Below are 20,396 nucleotides of genomic sequence, written 5' to 3'. Positions count from 1 at the left end.
TGTAAATCTATCAAGTAGCGTAAAACACTTAAAGTTTTCCATTTCTCTAGAATAGTTTACAAAGATATATGTTTTTGTATGTTATCTTTTATCTTATTCAGTCAAAAATAGAATCCTAGTATAAAAGGAGAGAAAACTAAAGTTGTAGAATTGCTTTTCTTGATTTATAAGTAGAGAGCCTAATTTGCTTTGGTTTCGGTTTTGTTCTTTGCAAAACATTAAAAGGAATGATTTTTAAAAACTTTGAATTCTCACATAAAACTCTTCATTGCTACTTATTTATTCAGGTACCTATTTCAGTATGCCTGTATACTTTCTGAAAAAATTTGACAGTTGAATGACTATATAAGACTTTCAAGATGTTGCTTAACAGTGATATGTAAAGTTAAATGGATTGGGAAAAATTTAATTTATATGAAAATAATATTCTTGATATTAATGTGTGAAATGACATGAATGTCAGTAGACCAAATTCTCCTTTCATGCTCATATAATTTATTGCAAATTGTTCATTGTAATTTCAATCTTCAATAAGTAAAAAAGCTAAAGATTAAAAAATTTATGAGATAGAGAAATTATTAGTTATGGTCCTATAGAGTCTTTCTGATATAAATTTCATATTCTTTGCTCATTTTAGCTGACAGCCTTAGATTAGGGCTAGAACTTTGAAGGTCTTAAAGATAGTTCAGTAATTGAATATAACTGTGTAATATTTTATATAGTGCTCAACTGTGATGATTTTTAAAATATGGTATTACTTTTAAGGGCAGAGCTTGCACCTATGCTCCTTTTTAAGATTATATTTTTACCTTGTACTTGTTGACAATAATATAAAAATATGAATTATGATCATGCTTTCCAGTTATTGCAGTTATGCTAAATGAAATGGGCAGGTAGCAAACATGTAAACTAAGATATAGTGCTACTTAAACTATTAGTAGCACAATTTTTTTGGTCAAATTATTTGTCAAATCTATGAATCTCTGTTTCTCTCTTTCTATTTCAGGCATTCCTCGAGTTACCCAATGTAAATTTAGACTTCCCCTGAAATTAGTCTGCTTACCAGGCCAGCCTTCAAAAACTGCAAGCCACAAACTAACTATTGAAACCAACAAATCTCCAGTCAGTCTTCTCAGTCTCTTTCCAGGTAGGACTTTTGAAATAATATGCCTGTAAAATCAAAAATGTTAAGAATTTAGAATGGAATCCTTCATCAGCAGGTAATGATGGGGTAATTTTCAGATAATTGTTAAGTCAGAATACAAAAATGCCTCAAGGGTTTTTCCTTCTTGTTTGCCTTTTCAAAGGTGAATAGCATATATCAACAAAGTAATAAAGTGTACCTTTTAAGTTTGATTAAAATTATTGTAATCATTATTTTGCTTAAGTATTCAAAAATGAAAACATCAAATGTTTCTTTTTAGACTGTGGAGTTTTTTGGCTTGGAATGTAAATATTTATTATTCATTTTATTGTAGGTTTTTGAATATATCCCTTTTCTAAGTATATAAATATTTATTATTCCTCTATTGTAGGTTTTTAGAGATGCACCTTTTTAAAGTATATTCTTATGTCCCTGAAAAGTAATCTCATAAGTAGGTACTTTTTGTGGTTTTGCTGTCTCCAGCAGCTGGAAGGGGCGATGTTCATTCTCTGGCTCTGATCCTTGGAAGGGACTTCGTGTATAAAGCTTGAATATCACAGTGAACAGTTGGGGTAATTTGTGAAGGTGTGACTTTATCCAGGTGTTGGGTTTTTCTTTCTGAGTAGCTTAGAAAAGAGTAGTGTTGATTAGATAAAATATCTTTAGTAGCCGAGGATTTCTGATGTGTCACGTCTATTAACTTTCTTGGTAATGAGGTGGAACTAAAAAAAAATCTAGGAATTAAATCAACCCTTTTAAATCCCTCATTAAAAATCAGCACTGTTGACCATAAGATGCATCCTCACACTTGCATTAGTGGATAGGATTTAGAATACAAAGTACTTTCCACAAGGTTTAGAAATTTATAGTAAGTCAATTTTTGTGTTATTATCTACTTAAAGTACTTAAAATTTATTTTTCATTAATTTGAAGTGTTTTTAAAAAGCTTTATTCATATATATATGTGTGTGTGTGTGTATATATATATATATATATATATATATACGTGTGTGTGTGTGTGTGTGTATATACCTTTACAAAAAAATCTGCAAGATGATCTTTATTACAATTAATCTGCTCTTTAGTTTGAGCTGAGTTTGAGTGAGTGAGTGAGTGAATGTGTATGTGTGTATAGTTAGCAAATAGTTTTGTGCCCTTTGGTTTCTTATTCCCTCCCCCTCTCTTTCTTCTTAGTTAATTTTCTTAGAACAAATTTGGATTATAACAAAGGCAGAAAGGGCCACCAACTTTATAACATCTTATACAAATATACTAATTCCTTGAGTCTCCTATACTATCCTGACAGTATATTTGGAAATTGTATGTTACACACCAAATTTATTGATGCCTTTGAAAAATATTTAAGACTATGGTTTCTGAGTGGTTGATCTTTACTATAGATGGCTGAAACCTATAGAGATTGAATAAAAGTGAATGATTTTGACCAGAGAGATAATTTCTGTAAGATATGGATTGGACAAGAAATACTAAGGAAAGCTTGGACTCAAGTATTTTGATGTCACAGTTATCTTAGGCTCATCAGCATATATTTACTTTTTACTCATTTTAGAAATGGGTCTCAATGACAAATTTAAAAAAATTTCCCCTAAGATTCATTGTATGTGATATAGCATGTTCTCTTTTTGAGCTCCTGGGTTTGTTTTCATATTGAACATGCTGGAATCCTGTAATTGCTTAAAATAAGTACTCTTGGTACTTCTTCACTTTTCATGAGTGCTTTTCACTCTTGAGGTTTATAAGACTTTTATATGCTGATGTCAGATAAGGTTACTATTGCAAATTTATTTTTTAACTGAAATAAACATAATTAATGAGCTTCATAGAGAAGAAAGAAAACTGCTTTTAATCTACATCTCTTCCTACTTATTTCAGTTCTTTTTTTGTATATTTAAAATATTTAAAATAACTTTAATGTTTCTTATTACAAAAGACATGTAGAATTTAGAAATAGGTAACCAAAAAGAAGAAAACAAAAGTAACTGGTAATTCTATCATCTAGCAATATTTACTTATATTTTGTTATATTTTCCTAATCTTTTAAAAATATTTTTTCTAAGCATTTCATCTCCCCAAGGAATTTTACTTTATATGTTGTTGTGAGGCACCTTTCTACATAATTAGATTTTTATTTTATAATTTTAATGATTGCATAATATTCTGTGATAAATCTATACTATAAAATCATCTGACCAGCATTATATTTTTTGACATTTATGTTGTTTTCAGTTTATTAATGTTGTAAATATATTATGGCAATACTTCCCTAAATTTATATTATTTATTTGATGACTATCTAAAAGTGGAATTACTAAGTGAAACAAAGGATAAGAATATTTTTAAAGCTTTTGAAATTGAGTGTGAAATTGATTTCCTAAAGGGCCATATCATTTAACCCTATCATCAGTGTTTGAATGGAGGTGTTTTGTACTGCAAATCCTGGCCAGTAGAGGATATTATAATTATAAAAAGCTTTAAATATGTTTGATGGTTATATAGAAAATATTTATTTACATATGTATATATAAATAACTATCTGGAGTGCTTCTGGCTAAATGTGAATTAAGCAATGTATATAAATATATGTGTATGTATATTTGTCTCATATAAAGAGAAGTCCAAAAGTGGGTCCTGGAAGCTGGTATAGTGGTTTGTGAATGTTGTCAAACACCCAGTTTTTTTCTTTCTTTGCAATGTGCATTCTCTAGTGTATTTGGCTTGTTCAGTGGCAGTGAGATAGCTGCTTCAGCCTAAGTCACCATAACTGACCACAAGGCAGGAGATAGGGGAAGGAGTTAGCTATAGGAATGACTGTAACTTTTATCAGGAAGGCATGTTTCCATAGCTTTTAGGAGGTTTCTGTGTAAGTCTCAATAGCCGTTAATAGCATCACATGGCCTCTATAGCTGGTAAGGGGGCTGAGAACTAATGTAGATGCGCTAGGGAAAAGGAGGTTAAGAATAGATTTTAAATTAGCTGACAGTCAGTATATGCCATGATACTGGTGATTTTACGCAAAAGTTTTCCTTAAATATAATAACAAATAGCATGCTATTGTAACAGTCTTTCATGGTACTGAAATATATGGTTATCTTTCCTTGTCAATGAGTTTATATTTTAATGATTACATAATATTCTATTGCTTGCAGGTGCCATGTAAATAGTTTTTTTATACTTTTCTGTTTCTCTTTGGAGAAATTCCTTGAAAACAAATGACTGAGTTAAAGGATATGCACATTTGAAAACTTTATTCAGATGCCAGAGTTACTTCTGGAATAATTGTATCAGGTTATAAGCCTAATATCAGGGTTCATACCCAGGGTAGCAGCTGGGTTTGAATCTTTTTAAATTTTTGACATGGTTAGGTGAAAAATGACATCTCTTTTTAAAATTTGCATTTCTAAATGGTTTGTTAGCATAGTAATTTTGATTAATTAATTTTATTCTTTTAATATATGAGGTTTATATTTTTAGATAGTGAAATTTATTTTAAAATTTAATTTTATTTACTGCTTTATTTTTTTTGTTTGTTTTCAAGTTTTCATATTGTGCTTAGAATGATCTCTATTTTAAGATTATAAATTAATTACTTATATTTTCTTCTGGTACATTTTTTTTAAACTTTAGTTTTATTGTTTCTTTGTTTTGTTATTGAAGGGGGAGGTTGTTTGTTGTTTGAGGGGGGAGGTAATTAGGTTTATTTACTTATATTTTGTTTTTAATGGAGGTACTGAGGATTGAACCCAGGACCTCATGCATGCTTAGCAGGCACTCTGGCAATTGAGCTGTACCCTACCCCCTCTCCTGTAGATTTTAATACATTCTTTAATTCTCAAACACAGCTTCAGGGTATAATTTTTTTTTATAAAAAACAACTTTATTGGAGTATAACTTATGTATACATGTATAAAGTAAATAATTTAATAAGTTTTTATGTTAGTTTTTATCTGTGAAACTGAGACAGAAAGGGGGCAGGGCACAGCCATTCAAGGAATGCTACAGCAATTAACATCAAAATGGTGAAAGATTCAACCCCCAGTAGGCATTGAGGCTCAGGATGATGAGAGATTTAACTTCTAGTAGATCTTGCGTTTCATTATATGCCCATTGTAATATATTAACATGATGAATAACATGCCCACAGGCACCATGGCAGTCCCAAGGCTAGCCACAGATTGTCAAAGAGTGGGAAATGGCAAACTTCCTGGGAATTCCACCTCCTTCCCCAGGCTACTTAGACTGGTCCCTCCACTTATTAGCATATGAAGCCACCAAGCCCATAAAAACCAGCAACATGGTGCCTCGTGGCCACCCCGGTCTCCCTCTTTGGAGATGGCCCACATTCTGTCTTTGGAGTGTGTACCTACTTTTATTCAGAGCACGCAACCCCCATGCCTCGTGGCCTTTCTCTTGCCTTTCAATGTATCTCTGTGAATAAATCTACCTTTACTCAACTGTGGCTCTCTCTTGAATTCTTTCCTGCGTGAAGCCAAGGACCCACACTTGGCGGGGCAGATCCCAGGGGCTCAACCGAAGCCTGGGACACGGCCCTCCTCACGCCCCACATCTGTTTTCCTGCATCAAAACCATCTCTGTAATCACAATGCTGAAAATATCGATCACCCCAAAAAGCTTCCTTGTCCGCCTTTGTAATCCTTTATCCCCCATCTCCAGGCAACCACTAGTTTGCTTTCTGTCACTGTAGATTACTTTGCATTTTCTAGAATTTTATAAAATGGGATTATTTAGTATGTACTCTTTTTTTATCTGCCTTCTTTCATTACTGTATTGGATTATGTGATTTACAAATATTTTCTCCCAGTCTGTGGCATGTCTTTGGAAGAGCAGAAGTTCTTTTTTTTGATAAAGCCCAATTTATCATTTTTTTTATGGATTATGATTTAATGTTATATCTAAGAAATCTTTGCCTAACTCAGGGTTACAAAGTTTTTCTTGTATGTATTTATCTAGAAGTTTTCTAGTTTTACATTTTACATTTAGGGCTCATCTGTTTTGAGCTGATATTTATGTGCAGTGTGAGATATAGATAAATCCCATGTTTTTGCGTATGACTATCTAATACTCCAGCACGACTTTTGAAAAGACTATATCCTTTTCCACTGAATTGCCTTTGCAAAGTTGTTGAAGTAATCTGACTTTATATCATAGGACTATATAAACCGTTGGAATGTATATATATATTTCTGCTCCCTTCAGTTTGTTCCACTGATCTGTTTGTCTTTGCCCATCAATATTGCTGTATACCAACAGCTTAGTGTCTTAATTAATATTATAAGTCTAGAAGTCACGTAGTATAATTTCTCCAACTTGATTCTTTTTTTTCAAAATTGTCTCGGATGTTCTAGATCATTTGTATTTTCACATGAATCTTAGAATCAGCTTACCAATTTTTACCCAAAAAATGCCTGCTGAAATTTTGGTTGGAACTGGGATTACAATACTGTAAACCAGTTTGGAGAGAAACATCTTAACAATATTGAACATGGTAAAATTTGCTCTACTTATCCTAGTTTCTTAAGATGAAAGTAGAAATCTTCATTTATTTAGGACTTATTTTGTTTTTCTCACTAAGAGTTTGTAGTTTTCAGTGTATAGGTCTTATATATCATTGTCAGTTTTATACCTAAGTATTTTATATATTTTGATGCAATTACAAATTGTATTGTTTCATTTCAATTTCATATTGTTGTTTCCTAGTACAGAAATACAAGTTTTTTTGTGTGCATTCATCTTGTATCATGCAACATTGTTAAACCACTTATTGGTTCTACTAGCTTTTTTTGTAGATTTAATCAGATTTTCTACATAGATGATTATGTCATCTGCAAGTGGAAACAATTTTACTTCTTCCTTTCCAATCTGGAGATTCTGTGTTTATTTTTGCTTGCTTTTTACCTTGGCTAGAAACTTTGTTATGATTTTGAATGAAAATGATGAGAGCAGATATGCTGTCTTTTGGCATTAGTATGTTTTAGCTGTATTATGTAGATGTCTTATACCAGGTTGAGGAAGTTCCCTTCTATATCAGGTTTGCTGGGAATTTAATTAGGAATAGATATTAAGTTTTTTCAATGCCTTTTCTACATCAATTGAGATATTTTATATCATTTTCTTCTTTAGTCTGTTAATAGGTGGATTACATGAACTTTTGAATGTTAGTACAGTTGTGCATGCTTTCGATAAATCATGCATTGATCTTGATGTCTTGTCCTTGCAATATATTGTTGGGTTTAATTTGCTAAACTTTAGTTTAGAATTTTTACATATTTTTTCAAGGGATACTGATCTGTAATTTTGCTTCCCTATAATTGTGTGTCATTAATGTGGAGTTTATGGAATGAGTTGGGAAATATTTACCTCTCTTCAATTTTTATTTCTTGCTCAAATATTTAGAAGAATTCAAGTTTTCCAGATCTTGACTTTTCTGTATGGGATAGCTTTTAAAGTACAAATGCAATTTCTTCAAAAGAGATAAGACTATTCAGGTTATCTGTTTCTTATTGCGTGAGTTTTGCTAGTTTTTGTTTTTCAAGGAACGTATGCATTTCATCTGAGTTGTCGAATTTATTGACATAAGGTTGTTTGTAATATTTTTTTTTCCTTTTAATATCTGTAGAATCTGTAGTGATGACAGCTCATTACTGATACTGGTGATTTGTGTCTTGTTTGTTTGTTTGTTTCTCCTAATCTATTGATTACAGGTTTATCCATTTTATCTCTTTTTGAAAAAACAGCTTTTACTTTCATTAATTTTCTTTTTTTATTTTTGTTTTCTACTACTTTTAATTCTTCTGATTTTCCTTTTTTCTGCTTACTTTGGATTTAAGTTTTTTCTTTTTCTTCTGTTTTCTTAAGATGAAAGAGACCATTCTTTTTTTAAATGGGATTTCAACAAAAAAAATTGAAGTGTAGTTGATTTACAATGTTGTGTTAATTTCTGGTGTACAGCATAGTGATTCATTTATACATATATATATATATATATATATATATATATTTCTTTTTATGTTCTTTTTCATTATAGTCTATTACAAAGTATTGAATACCAGTTCTCTGTGCTATACAGTAAGACGTTGTTTATCTGTTTTATATATAGTAGTTAGAATTTGCAAATCTCATACTCCCAATTTATCCCTCTCTACCCCCTTTCCCCTCTGGTGACCGTAAGTTTGTTTTCTATGTCTGTGAGTCTGTCTCTGTTTTGTAAATAAGTTCATTTGTGTCCTTTTTTTAAGATTCCACATATAAGTGATATCGTATGGTATTTTTCTTTCTCTTTCTGGCTTACTTCATTTAGTATGATGATCTCCAGGTCTATCCATTGTTGTTGCAAATGGCATAATTTTATTCTTTTCTATTCTTCTTTTTAATGTAGTTGGTTAATGCTATAAAATTTCCTCAAACTACTGCATTTAACCTTTAGCTACAAATTGTGAAATGTGTTTTTCTTTTTATTCAGTTTGAAACACTTTATTTACTTATTTGTTTATTTTTTAAAAACACTTTAATTTCCCCTTTGATTTCTTTTTTTTGGTGTGTGTTTAATATATTTTATTGAAGTATAGTCAGTTTACAATGTATCAATTTCTGGTGTACAGGACAATACTTCAGTCATATAGGAACATACATATATTCGTTTTCCTATTCTTTTTAACCAAAAGTTACTACAAAATATTGAATATAGTTCCCCATGCTATACAGTATAAACTTGTTGTTTATCTATTTTATATGTATTAGTTAGTATCTGCAAAGCTAGAACTCTCAATTTGATTTCTATTTTGACTCATGTTATTTAGGCATATGTTTTATAGTTTCCAAACACTTGAGGATTTTTCATGGAACTTTTGCTATTGATTTGGTCTTCAATTTCACTGTTGTAGGAGAATGTATTTTGTATGGCTTGAATCCTTTTAAATTTATTGAGACTTATTTAATGGCCCCAAGCTAGGACTGTCTTTATATATATTCTACATTTGAAACTAATGAATTTTCTGCTGTTGTAGGGTGAGATCTTGCATAAATGTCAGTTAAGGCAAGTTTTCTGATAGTCTTTTAAATCTTCTATATCCTTACTGATTTTTTGTCTACTTGTGTCAATTACTGAGAGTAGGTTGTTGAAATCTTCAACTATAATTTATGTATTTCTTTTTTTGTTGTTGTGGGAGATCTGAAGTTTTTACTTTATAGATTTTCAAGCTGTTTTAGGTACATAAAAGTTTAGGATTATAATGCTTTCTTGATTATTATGAAATAGCCTCTGTCTTTGTTAATATTCTTTGCCTAAAATCTGCTTTGTATGATATTAATATAACTATTCCAACTTTCGTTTGCCTAGCGTTACAATAGTATATATGTATTTTCCTTCTTTTACTTTTTTTATTATTCAAAGGATTTTTTAAAAAATTGAAGTATAGTCAGTTACAATGTGTCAATTTCTGATGTATAGCATAATGCCCAGTTATGCATATTTATACATATATTTGTGTTTTCATATTTTTTTATTAAAGGTTTTTACAAGATATTGAATATAGTTCCCTGTGCTATACTGAAGAAATTTGTTTTTTAATCTATTTTTATATGTAGTGGTTAACATTTGCAAATCTCAAACTCTCAAATTTATCCCTTCCCACCCCCTTTCCCTTGGTAACCATAAGATTATTTAGTATGTCTGTGAGTCTGTTTCTGTTTTGTAGATGAGTTCATTAGTCTCCTCTTTTTTCTTTTTCTTTTCTTTTTTTTTCAGATTCCACATATGAGTGATATCATATGGTATTTTTCTTTCTCTTTCTGGCTTGCTTCACTTAGAATGATGATCTCCAGATCCATCCATGTTGCTGCAAATGGCATTATTTTCTTCTTTTTTATGGCTGAGTAGTGTTCCATTGTATAAATATACCACAGCTTCTTTATCCAGTCATCTGCTGATGGACATCTGTCTCCACTCCTTTTTCCTTCTTTATTTTAAGGGACATTTAGGTTGCTTTCATGTCCTGGCGATTGTGTATAGTGCTGCTGTGAACATTGGGGTGCATGTATTTTTTCAAGTTAGAGTTCCCTCTGGATGTATGCCCAGGAGTGGGATTGCTAGATCATATGATAAGTCTATTTTTAGTTTTTTGAGGAATCTCCATACTGTTTTCTATAATGGCTGCACCAAACTTCATTCCCACCAGCAGCATAGGGGGGTTCCTTTTTATTGTTTGTGGTCTTTTGAATGATGGTCATTCTGACTGGTGTGAAGTGATACCTCATTGTAGTTTTGATTTGCATTTCTCTAATAATTAGCGATGATGAGCGTTTTTTCACATGCCTACTGGTCGTTTGTATGTCTTCATTGGAGAACTGCTTGTTTAGGTCATCTGCCCATTTTTGGATTGGGTTGTTTACTTTTTTTTTGTTATTAAGTTGTGTGAGCTATTTATATATTCTGGAAGTTAAACCTTTGTCAGTTGCATAATTTGCACATATTTTCTGCCATTGCATAGGTTGTCGTTTTGTTTTACTTATGGTTTCCTTTGCTGTGCAAAAGCTTATAAGTTTAATTAGGTCCATCTGTTTATTTTTGCTTTTCTTTCTATTGCCTAGGTAGACTGCCCTAGGAGAGCATTGCTAAGATTTATGTCAGAGAGTGTTTTGCCTGTGTTTTCTTCTAGGAGGTTCATGGTGTCTTGTCTTATATTTAAGTCTTTAGGCCATTTTGAGTTTATGTTTGTGTATGGTGTGAGGGAGTGTTCTAACTTCATTGATTTATATTCTGCTGTCCAGTTTTCCCAGCATCACTTGGTGAAGGGACTGTCTTCTCCATTGTAATTCTTGACTCTTTTATTGAAGATTAATTGACCGTAGGTCTTTGGGTTTATTTCTGGGCTCTCTGTTCTGTTCCATTGATCCATATGTCTGTTTTTGTGACAATACCATGCTATTTTGATCACTGTCGCTTTTTAGTATTGTCTGAAGTTTTGGTGGGGTTATTCCTCCAGTTTCATTTTTTTTTCTTCAGCATTGCTTGGCAATTCTGGGTCTTTTGTGAGTCCATATAAATTTTAGGATGATTTGTTCTAGTTCTGTGAAAAATATCATGGGTGATTTGATAGGGATCACATTAAATCTGTAGATTGCCTTGGGCAGTATGGCCATTTTAACAATATTAATTCTTTCAACCCAAGAGCATGGGATATCTTTCCATGTCTTTGAATCATCTTTAATTTCCTTAATCAGTATTTTGTAGTTCTCCATGTATAAGTCTTTCACCTCTTTGGTCAGATTTATTCCTAAGTATTTTACTGTTTTGAATGTGATTTTAAAAGGGATTGCTGCTTTACTTTCTTTTCCTGATATTTCATTGTTAGTGTAAAGAAATGCAACTGACTTCTGTATGTTAATCTTTCATCCTGCTACCTTGCCAAATTCTTTTATCAGCTCTAGTAGTTTCTGTGAGGAGCTTTTAGGGTTTTCTATATATAGTATCTTCTTTTTTAACTTTCAAATTGTTTACTTTTTTATATTTCAAGTAGATTTCTTATAGGTAGTGTACAGTTGAGTCTTGGCTCTTTAAAAATTGCAATCCAAAAGTATCTATTTTTACTGGGGTTGTTTAGACCATTTACTTTCAATGTAATTATTGATATGGTTGGTTTTAAGTCTACTGACCTGCTCTTTGTTTTTTATTTGCCCCATTTTCTTCTTTTCTACATTCTTTTATGTTGAGTGTATTTTATGATTCTGTTTTTTCTCCTTTGTTGTTTTATTCCCTATATTACCTAGTGTTAATTTAGTTGTTTCTTTGAAATGTGTAGCAATGTTTTTCAACCTTTCTTTTATTATTCCTCCCCTCCAAAAGCCATTTTAGACATTTTTTTCTTAATCATTTTTAATAACCTGGATAGCCTACATATCTGTTCATATTCTACATAAATATCTGTTTTTATAGATAAAATGAGTAAGTTTTTTGAGCCCCATGAATTGATTTTTTCACCCTTAAGAGCAATATTTCCCTGCCAAAAATGCTTGAATGCATGATATCATAAACATGTTTAACTTATCACAGTCTATTTTTAGGTGATACTATAGTGCCTCACACATAATGTAAGAATCATATGATCGTATACTTCCATCTCTCCCCTCCAGCCTGTGTGCTATTGTCTTATATTTTATACCTACATGTATTATAAACTTTGCAATACATTGTTATGAATTTTGCTCTAAACAGTGATTATCTTTTAAAGAGATAATAATAATAAAGACAATAATCTCATATATTTCCTTACAAAGCTACTTTTTCACTGCTTTTCATTCCTTTCTATAGAACTGGATTTTCATCTGGTATTTTCTTTTTTCTTGAAGTACTTCTTTAACATTTCTTTTGGTGCAGATATACTGATGATGAATTCTTTCAACCTTCTTTGTCTGAAAAGGTATTTTTTTCACCTTTTTTAAAAAGTTATTTTCAGTAGGTAAAGAATTGTAGGTTGACAATATTTTTCTTTCAGTATTGTAAAGATATTGCTCCACTGTTTTCTGGAGTTGGGTTGACAACACAAAGGCCATTCCTCTATATGTAATGTATCATTTTTCTTTGGTTGCTTTCAAGATATTTTTCTTTAAGCAGTTGTAATTTGGTATACCTTGGTATAGTTCTTTTTTTTATTATTTGTTTGTTTTGTATTTTTGTCTCTCTTGTGCTTGGTGTCTGTTAAGATACTTTGATCTGTGGCTTTATAATTTTTGTCCAGTTTTAAAATATTTTGGTTGTTATTTTTTTGAAATTTTTTTTTCTGTCTCCACTCTTTTTTCCTTCTTTATTTTAAGGACTACCATTATATGTATATTTGCCAGTTGAGGTTGTTCTAGTGCTCAGTGATGCTCTATTTTAGTTTCTTCACTCTTTTTTCTCTTTGTGCTTTATTTTGGGTGGTTTCTATTGTTATACATTCATGTTATTTTTTTCTTCCGTGTGTAATGTGCTCGTAATCCCACTCAGTGTATTTTTTGTCTCAGATTTTGTAGTTTTAGTTTCTCAGAGTTTGATTTGTGTTTCTCTCTCTTTTAAAAAAAATCTTCCATGTCTCTTTAATATAGCTTGTTTGAACATTTATAATAATATAATATAATAATAGTTTTAATGCCTTTGCCTACAAATTTTATCATCTGTGTTATTTCTGAGTTAGTTTTGATTGATTTTTCTCCTTGTTAATGGATTGTAATTTCTTTTATTTTTGAATGTCCTGTAATTTTTGGTTGAAGGACAGAACTTCTGAATTTTATCTAGTATGTTGAGCATTTTAGTTTTTCTATTAATATTCTTGAGCTTTTTTGTTCCCCCGGGACACAGTTAAGTTACTTGAAAAAGTTTGATCCTTTTTGGTGTTACTTTGAAGCTTTGTTAGGCAGGATGGGAACAACATTTATTCTAGGGCAGAATTTACCTGCTACTGAAGTCAACCTCTTCTGTGTATTCTACCTGATGCCTAGTGAATTACGATGTTTACATTTTGGCCAGTGAAAGCAGGGATTATCTTGCCCTGTATGAGCTTGTGGATTATTCCCTGTTACCATTTTTGCTGGTTCTTTTCCCAACCTCAGGTGGTTTCCTCACAGGCATGCACTAATTAGTGTTCTGCTGAGTACTCAAAGGGGACTCTGCAGATTTCTGAAGTTCTTTTTATGTAGCTCTGACCATTATCTGCCTTGAGAACTTCTGCCAACTTTTGGTCTTCTTGGATTTCCAACCTTATCTCCTCAACTCAGGAAGAATGCTGGGTTGCTTCTGGGCTCCCCCTCCTTGTGTTGTGCCTTGGAAATTTTCTCTAGGTAGTAAGCTGAAGCAATCATAGGGCTCCTTTATTTCTTGTTTGTCAGAAATCACTGTTGTTCATTTGCTGATATCTGGTGTCTTAGGAAATGTTTCATATACTTTATTCCATTTTTATGTTGTTTGAGATGGAAGGGTAAATTTGGCTCCAGTTTTTCCATCTTGGCCCAGAATGAAAGTCTCCAATATTATAATTTTTATTTGTTTTTGTCAAGATTTAAATGTGTTCCACTTTTTGCAATTTTTGATATGAGTTTTTTTTGATTATATGCACTTTATTTTACTAGATTATTGCACAGAATACAGTCATACACAAGGTCTTTATCAACAGAGGGGGCATCTCAGTTTCTGAGAGAAGCCTGGGTTAATCTTAAAATTAAGAAATTTCAAATGAATTTTTTGATGTCTCCTCTTTTATAGATTTTTCTCCTTTATATTTCTTTTTAATTTACCATTTATTTCTTGAAGAGTACAAATTATTTTTTCCTCTGAGTTTTCCATACTTTGAATTTTACTGATTACATCCTGAAATGTTATTTAATATTTTCTCTGTCCACCTTGTTCCCTGTAAATTGATAATTGCATCTAGAGCTAATAGTCAGGATTATTTTGACCACCCTCCTTCATGAATGGTGGTATATCTGTTCATCAGGAAGTACATAATGCCTCTTTATCCCTTTTTTTGTGATGGTGACAGCTATTGATATTCAATGCTGAGATCAATTAATTCATTTGAAGTTGAAAATTGGTGGTATTCTATTTCTTTTAAGCTTTCTTCAATTTATAGCTGAAATATTTGTGTATAGAGTTCCTTTCCCTTATCTGCTATTGGTTTTGTGGTACCATCTGAGTAAGATCATCAGGATAAATGCTTGATTCTTTGTCTTTATTATTGATTTTTAAAATAATGAATTGATTCTCTAGGACCCTTCAATAGTGAGCATTTGGCTTTTTTGTTTTGTTTTTAGTGTCAGTATGAACACATGACCTTATATTTGATGTGTTTCACTCCAGTGCAATTATTACCTTTTTAAATACTTAGATATTTTCATTTCTGGCCAGTGGTAGTCTCTTTTGGTTGGCACTTATGTCCTTTTCATACAACTCTACTAGTCACTGATAATTTCCTTGCTTTTCGGTGTGACAGGTGTTTTATGTTTATCTTGTGCACTTCCTGCCTCAGACCTAAAGTGAACTAGGAGAAGAAAGGAAATTACATGATTTCAGCACATTATTGTGAGGCAGAAATTTTAGCTATTGGAAGCAACTATGGAAATCAATTAATATATTATATAGTTCATAGATACGCTTTAAACATGACTAGTGATGTAAAAAATACTCATTATCAACTAAGTTTTCTATTTCAAATGTTGTTTGCCTTGTGGTTATGTAAGGTGATTTTTTTTTTTTTCTTTTCTTACTAGGCTTTGCCAGTCAGTCAGAAGATGATCAGGTGAATGTAATGGGTTTTCACTTCTTAGGAGGTTCCCGAGTTACTCTTCTTGCTTCCAAAACGTCTCGTAAGTAAAACCATGGTATTATTGCTTTTGAAAATTTTTATTAAGGACACTGAATCATGGTCATCACCACATCAAGGATTTCTGCAAAGGGTGATGTTCAGTTAGATATTGAAAACTTAGGGCTATTATATTAGTTATGAAGATAGGACCCTGTTTTACTGGAGATATGTAGCTTTGGTTTTGGGAATGAGGAGAGTTTGAGAGAGGAATTTGAAGAATTGAAAAATGTTTTTGAGATAGATACATGGTGAACTAGGTTTTAGGAATAACTAGAAACTACAGTTAATTTTGTGTGTGTGTGTATATTCTTAAATCCTCCTTTTAGACATTGGCAAAGATGAAGGTGAAAGTGGATGACTTTGGTGAGACTAATCTCAGTAGAATGAAATATAATAATTGTATTGTCAAGTTTGAATTTCAGATTTAAATATGCTTTATTGATCTGGTTGTTTCATATGAAAATAATAGTTGAAACAACTCAATGTAAAACTGACTTTTGACGCATGTACATAATGAAGCTACTAAACTCACGGAGTTTTATAACCTTAATGGAAAAAAATTAAAATGTTAAGAAAGGAAATGTTTAACAAAGTTTAGGTATACTAAGGGTATTGGGGAAATTAATATATTTATATTTGTATCTATATCTATATCTGTATATTCATGCTGTTTGTACAATGGGCTTTCACTTTCTACTTTATGCATTCAAAGCCTTAGTTGTTTAATTTTTTTATAATTCAAAAATATAGTAAAATAAGAGCATATCTTTTTGAAAAATAAAGATGTGAACAGGAGGAATGTATATATACATCCCTATTTTAGAAACTGTAATGATGTTTCTGTGGTTAAAATCATAACAGCTTCTGGAATATGTAGATTGGTGACTGGTGAAATAGACTTGGATACAACTAAAAATTATAGAATAAGACACAGAAATCGAATTCAATTCCTAGTTGAATGAGAGAATTCTGTACTTTTTGTAGTCTTTGTGATTGGTCATGATTGCAGTCTTCTTTACATTGGCACCATTTTGTTTTGATTAGCTTTAATCTTCAGTTGAATGATGGAATCATTTTTCTACATATCTCTTAGTTAAACTATTCTCCTTAGTTAAACTAAAAAATTGTTACCAACATTTCTTTGGGAAATTGTACACATCTGTTTAACTTGAGTTGATGATGCTATATGATGAATCTGCAATTGAGGCCATTTAAAAAAGAGAGAAAGTTATTTTTTTGTGCAAATGGGGATATTTATGTCCTAATACATTATATTTATTCTTTTTTAGATAAAGTAACTCTTAGAGCACTGCTGTTACCCATGATTACATTACCATTATCTAAATTTCACCAAACAGCCGAGTATATAACTGATTTATTCACATTCATCTTAATATATGGCAATGAATGCCTATAGTGTGGCAGACAGACTAAATAATGGAATAGGGCAGGACCCTTTAAATAACAAACCAAATAAACTGTAAATTGAAACCTTAAACCTGAAGAATAGCTGTTGAAATTCCCTTGTGGTTTTTTGGCTTCAGTGACACACAGAATTCTACCTAAGAAACGCCCTTGAAAATGGGAAGGGTTTCAGTGTTTCACTGTTGAGTATTATGCTGGCTGTGGGTTTGTCATAAATAGCTTTTATTATGTTGAGATATGTTCCCTCTATACCCACTTTGGTAAGAGTTTTTATCATAAATGAGTGCTGAATTTTATCAAATGTTTTTTCTGCATCTATTGAGATGATCATGTGATTTTTGTCCTTTCTTTTGTGTATGTGGTGTATCATGTTGATTGATTTGTGTATGTTGAACCATCCTTGTTCCTGAGATGGACTAAACTTGATCATGGTATATAATCTTTTTTATGTGTTGTTGGATTCTGTTTGCTAATATTTTGTTGAGGATTTTTCATCTGTGTTCATCAATGACATTGACCTGTACTTTACTTTTTTAGTAATGTCTTTGATTTTGGTATCAGGGTGATTGATGGTGGCTTTATAGACTGAGCTTGGATGAGTATTCCCTCCTTTTCAATCTTTTGCAAGAGTTTGAGAAGAATCAATAGGAGTTCCTCTTTGTATGTTTGGTAGAATTCCCCAGTGAAGCCATCTGTCCTGGACTTTTGTTTGTAGGGAGGTTTTTTTATTGCTGATTCTATTTCATTTCTAGTGATTGGTCTGTTCAAGTGATCTATTTTTCTTGATTCAGTCTTGGTGGACTGTATTTTCAGAAACTTGTCCATTTCTTCTAGGTTGTTCAATTTATTTCCATATAGTTGTTCATAGTATTCTCTTATGGTTTTTTTGTATTTCTGTAGTATTGGATGTAATTTCTCCATTTTTCTTTCTCATTTTATTTATTTGTGTTCTCTCTCTTTTCTTGTTGGTGAGCCTGGACAGCGGTTTGTCAATTTTGTTTACTCTTTCAAAAAAACCATCTCTTGGTTTGATTGATTTTTTCTAGTATTTTAAAAAAAAATCTCTGTTTTATTTATTTCCTCCCTGTTCTGTATTGTTTCTTTCCTTCTGATGACTTTAGGTTTTGTTTGCTCTTCTTGTTCTAATTCTTTTAGGAGATAGGTTAGGTTTTTTATTTGAGATTGCTCTTGTTTTTTGAGGAAGGACTGTATCATGAGCTTCTCTCTTAGGACTGCTTTTGCTGCATCTCATAGATTTTGTGTGGTTGTGCTGCCCTTGCAAATGAAGGGAGATAGATGTGAAGAAAGTCCAGTTTTCTGGGATTGTGGTAGATGTTGGTGCTCCCAGATGCTCTATCAGAGAATTTATCCCCAAGAAAGGAATGAAGTAATTTGTATCCAGTCTTTGTTTGATATTTTTCTTTTTTTGTGAAAGGCAGACAGTCTTTAGAATGGACAGAAAAACCCTACATATGGAAAGAACCCAGTACATTTTCCCTAGTAAACAGTCAAATGCTATATAAATTGTACAAAGCCGTTCTTGTATCTTAGTATTTTCTGTGCATTTTAAAACCTACTTGATAATCAACCAAGTCTTGAGGTGTGCTACATGGTAATTTTAGTTCAGTTTGGTGTAGATCAGACAAGAGAAAAGAGGATGCAGCTTATTGTCTCAGATATTGTCACATTCTCTTGGAAACTGAATAGGTTTTTAATATCAGAAAGTAGAGTAGTGATTCAGTGTAATTAGAGTTTATTATGTGAATTCTGAAAAAAACCCAAAGCATTAAAGGTAAAAATATTTAGGAAAAATACTCTACACTAGAGAGATTTCTGAAAATGACTTCCATAGTCCTAAATTGAAAATAATAAGACAGGTGATGGATATGTATATTACTTTGATTGTAAAGGTAGTTTTACAGGTGTATGTATATGTCCAAAATCATCAGATTGTATATATTAAATAGATGCATTTTTTGTATATCAATGATGTACCTATAAAGTTTAAAAAGTAACAAGAGATCAAGTATTTTTCTACTATTTTTGTGAGATCAAATATCTTTATAATCAGAATTGTAAAATATTTCCACACAGAAGTCAATTATATTGACTGATTCAGTATAGTTGGATTTCAGAAGAAATATGTATATATTCCTGCCATGCCACTTTTGTAAGATTCAGATCCATACTGTGAATTATTACCTCACACAACAAACTTTACTATCTCTCTCTCCCTCCTCCTTCCTGCTCTTTTCTGCCTCTATACTTTTCTTCATCTTTCTTTTATATCTATTTGTACCTTGGCTTGTTCTACTTGTTTCTTAAAGGATTTAAAATATATAAAAATTATAAAAATTTCTAAAATACGAAAGGAGAAAATAAATGATTGAAAGATTAGAGAGAGAAAATAAGAGCAGGAAATTGATAAAGGTAAGAATAAGATTAATATCCAGAAATGTATACTGTACAATTGATAAGATGCCAGCAGCCTAAAAATAATAAGAAAGTATTTTGGTTCCAATTTTCAGAATGCTCCAAAGATCAAATCAAATCAGTTGTTTAGGAGATGCATAACCTTTACTGATGCTGAGTCCAGGATGAAAATTCTCTCCTGAATAACACAAAGACAACTCCTTTAATAATGTCTCTATAGCTTATTTTTTATTATTATAATTATTATACTTCTATTATTATAATTTATGAGTAAAAATTTCATAGAGCTTTAAAAATAATAAAACTCAGTTTACTAAATATGTTCTACCTGAGCTGAATGCAGTGCAGTTTAAGCTGCAGCTTAATACAGGGAAATAAATTTAGAATGCCTAGTATTGCAGGTTTTTAGTATCTAGTATTTTCCGCAAGAATTGGGCAACCAAACTCAGTAATTCAGAAGTAAAATGTAGCTAGAAGGAGTCATGGGTTTTGTTTTGTTTTTAAATGAACAATATTAGAACATGTTTGAAAATTAATTGAAATTATTGAGTTCATGGGAGAGGCTGATGATCAGGAAGGAGAAAGGGATCATAAAGCAAAGAATCCTTGAGACGGAGGGAGGGGGTGAGAAGCAGAGCCTGGTTGGGGGTGAGGTTGATGAGAATTGGAGGACAGGTCTTTGTAACTTTACTGTGATAGGAGATATTGGATGTAGGTCCAGGAAGATTTTGTAGATTTGTTGTTGGGAAGATAAAGGAGCTTTGGTGATGTCTAAATTTGAAGAAAAAAAAAAGGTATGACATTCATTTCTTGGAGAATAAGTAAGCAAACTCATGAAAGGTAAGGCAATGTTGAATTCCTATTTGAAGTCTGAGATCCTGAATTTTGAAGTGAAACTAGCCATCCTTAGATGACTTTCTCTGGCAGTGATTTGTTTATCAGTAGCCGAGCAACTAAAGTCAGGGCTGGAATTTTGAAGCAGAGAATTGGAGATAAAATATTTTTATGAGAACGATTGTAATAGT

At 31.7% G+C, this 20,396-nt stretch overlaps 1 protein-coding gene across 19 annotated transcripts in view; it reads left to right on the top strand.

Moving 5' to 3' along the window:
• BBS9 (Bardet-Biedl syndrome 9) overlaps positions 1–20,396 on the top strand; it is a 622,708-nt gene that overhangs the window by 167,688 nt on the left and 434,624 nt on the right. For all 19 annotated transcript variants that reach the window (XR_004321417.1, XR_004321414.1, XR_004321412.1 and 16 more), the window contains 2 exons: positions 1,007–1,147; positions 15,419–15,514. Coding sequence is in view for 11 of the 19 variants with exons in the window: in XM_032483738.1 (XP_032339629.1) it covers positions 1,007–1,147; positions 15,419–15,514 (237 nt within the window). In the remaining 8 variants the exon portion in view is untranslated. The remainder of the gene's footprint in view (positions 1–1,006; positions 1,148–15,418; positions 15,515–20,396) is intronic.

The sequence above is a fragment of the Camelus ferus genome, chromosome 7 (assembly GCF_009834535.1).
Source record: "Camelus ferus isolate YT-003-E chromosome 7, BCGSAC_Cfer_1.0, whole genome shotgun sequence".
Lineage (NCBI taxonomy): Eukaryota > Metazoa > Chordata > Mammalia > Artiodactyla > Camelidae > Camelus > Camelus ferus.
Note: the sequence above shows the minus strand (reverse complement) of the source record. Positions and strands in the feature narration are given on the sequence as shown.